This window comes from Aethina tumida, chromosome 5, assembly GCF_024364675.1.
Source record: "Aethina tumida isolate Nest 87 chromosome 5, icAetTumi1.1, whole genome shotgun sequence".
Lineage (NCBI taxonomy): Eukaryota > Metazoa > Arthropoda > Insecta > Coleoptera > Nitidulidae > Aethina > Aethina tumida.
The window spans coordinates 2,689,758-2,691,961 of NC_065439.1; the positions used below are offsets into that span (position 1 = coordinate 2,689,758).

Below are 2,204 nucleotides of genomic sequence, written 5' to 3' on the forward strand. Positions count from 1 at the left end.
TCTGGTAAATTGAGGCGTATCCATCCCGTTAATTTACGTGTTTATTTCAGGATGTTCCAGTTTAGATAACTTTTAGAAATTATCGATTATTTTGTTCGTCTAGCTTTACAATTTGAACGCCAGTTGAAACCCGATAAGAAAATTGATTTTACTTTAAAGGACCAAACTAAGGCGGCGAGGAAATTTATTTTGATAATCATCTCGGGGAAAATGCTCTAAGCGGGACTAATAGAATTTTATCGAATGATGCAGTTAATTAAATTATACATGAAAACTAGATAAAACGAATGATTTAATTAATAACACTTTTATTCCCGAATTTGTTTCATACATTAAAAAGTTTCACAACTTCTCTCGTTACTAAATTAATTTCAGTGAACTAAATTTAATTAATAATTAAATAAAAAACTTGATTTTTATAAATCTTTATTGTAAAAATACAACAATATTTACAATTCTAAAACTTTCATACATTTACATTGAAATAATACCATAAAAATACTAATAAAAAAATCTTTGTACAATATTTATAAACTTTTATTATAAAAATACAATAATTACACTAATTTCTTAGAAAAATAATGCAATAAATTACAAAATTTACAAGTCAGACTGTTTACAAACTAAAGTAAGTCTCTTTTATCAAAAGAGACAGAACATCACAGTCTTAAACTCCTATAATTAATTATAATGGTCTAATTTCTTTAGGCATTAGACCCATTCTCATTCTTATTAGTAGGCAACTTAGTAGCAGCCAAATAAGGATTGTCAATGAAGGTATTACTGCTGGCACCCTCCTCACTTTTAATCGAGGTGTTAAGAACCTCTTCAGGTTCCCCATTTTCCTCCTGCGGCTCAGCCTTCACATTCTTTTTAGCTTTGGCATCCTTCGCCTCCTTAACCTGTTGCAAAATCTGTGACTTAGGGTCAAAATCTAGGTCTTCGGGATCAAATATTTGATCCTGGGGGAACAGGGCGCTCATGTAGGTTGGGTACGGGGGTTTGGAATCGATCACTAAAAATTAATCAACCAAGTAATTAACTAAAATAAAATGTTGGTGGTGTGTTACGTGGGAAAATGTTGTTTTCCTCGCTGTCGAACAAATTATGTGTGGGGTTAGTTTTGGCTAAAAACTTAGTCAGGGCCTTTTCGATGTCCTTCTTTTGTACGGCAGACTTTTCCCTAACTGACTCGTAGTCGATGATGGGTTGTTTGTGCGTCTAAAAAGCGGCCATTAGAACTAGGTTTTGATATTAAAGTAAGGTCTTACAGGTGTTCGAACGTAGGCATGGGGGTCTGGGAATGGAGGGAAGTGCTGCGGAATGTGTGAGGGCAACTGTTGCTTCACGCCGGCCGACAGCATGTTCATCTGCTTGTTGGCCACCTGGGCCTGCGGCGTCGGCAACACGGCGTGCTGTTGCCCCTTGGCATATTTGGGCAGGTCACTGGTGTCGATGCCCATGTCCACGAAGCCCATAACCACGTCAGCGATCAGGGGCTCGGTCCTGCCGTTCAGTTCGCAGTAGTTCTTGCTGGTGAGGCCCAACTCTGTGATGACTGAAAGGTAGGCTGTGTAATCGGTGTGTGGGAATTGGGTGGTGAGACTTACAGGCTTGCATCATTTCGGTCAGGGTGCCCAGGCATTCTTTGTCAGCCGAGTCGAAGCCCGTCTCTTTTAAGATGCTGCTTACGGACAGTGCCAACATTTTTCTGTTGATGTTGTCTTGTTCCATGTTGCTGCTGAGGAGGGACGTGTGTTTATGCCGGAACAAACAATAACATAACCTCGGTTTTGACCTACTAACCTGTTGGAGTGATATTCTTGGGTTTTATTTAACTTGTTTGAACTTTATTTAACTGTTTAATCAATAAAACACTACAATTACACTTAAAACAATACAGAACTACGAGAAATTCTATTATTTTTAATAGAATGTTTGTTTACTATGAGAAATTTTCGTGGCAGTGTTGCCAACTTACATATATTGTATCTAATACAAAATATTGCAAAATATTGACTATCAATAATAACAATTAGTTTTATTTATAGTAAAATATTAAACTGTGAAATAATTCACAATGACGAATAATTTAGAGAATAATTAATGTTTTGTTTATTGCGTGAATCTTCGTGGCAGCGTTGCCAAGTGGTCGAAAAGGTTTTCTATGGCCAAACGTCTAAAATAAAATCCTGCTAAAAGAA

At 36.7% G+C, this 2,204-nt stretch overlaps 1 protein-coding gene across 2 annotated transcripts; it reads right to left on the minus strand.

The window, feature by feature from the left end:
- Positions 1 to 453: 453 nt before the first annotated feature.
- Positions 454 to 1,957, minus strand: LOC109601607 (transcription initiation factor TFIID subunit 8). Of its 2 annotated transcripts, none has more exons than XM_020017857.2 (5): positions 1,807 to 1,957; positions 1,611 to 1,738; positions 1,272 to 1,558; positions 1,071 to 1,221; positions 454 to 1,015 (listed from the first exon to the last, which is right to left on the minus strand). In XM_020017857.2, exons 2-5 carry the CDS (start codon positions 1,732 to 1,734, stop codon positions 705 to 707), a joined length of 873 nt encoding a protein of 290 aa, XP_019873416.1. In that variant the 5' UTR covers positions 1,735 to 1,738; positions 1,807 to 1,957; the 3' UTR covers positions 454 to 704. The 2 variants fall into 2 exon arrangements, with proteins under 2 accessions (XP_019873416.1, XP_019873415.1); XM_020017856.2 differs by having other exon boundaries at positions 1,611 to 1,741.
- Positions 1,958 to 2,204: the final 247 nt, after the last annotated feature.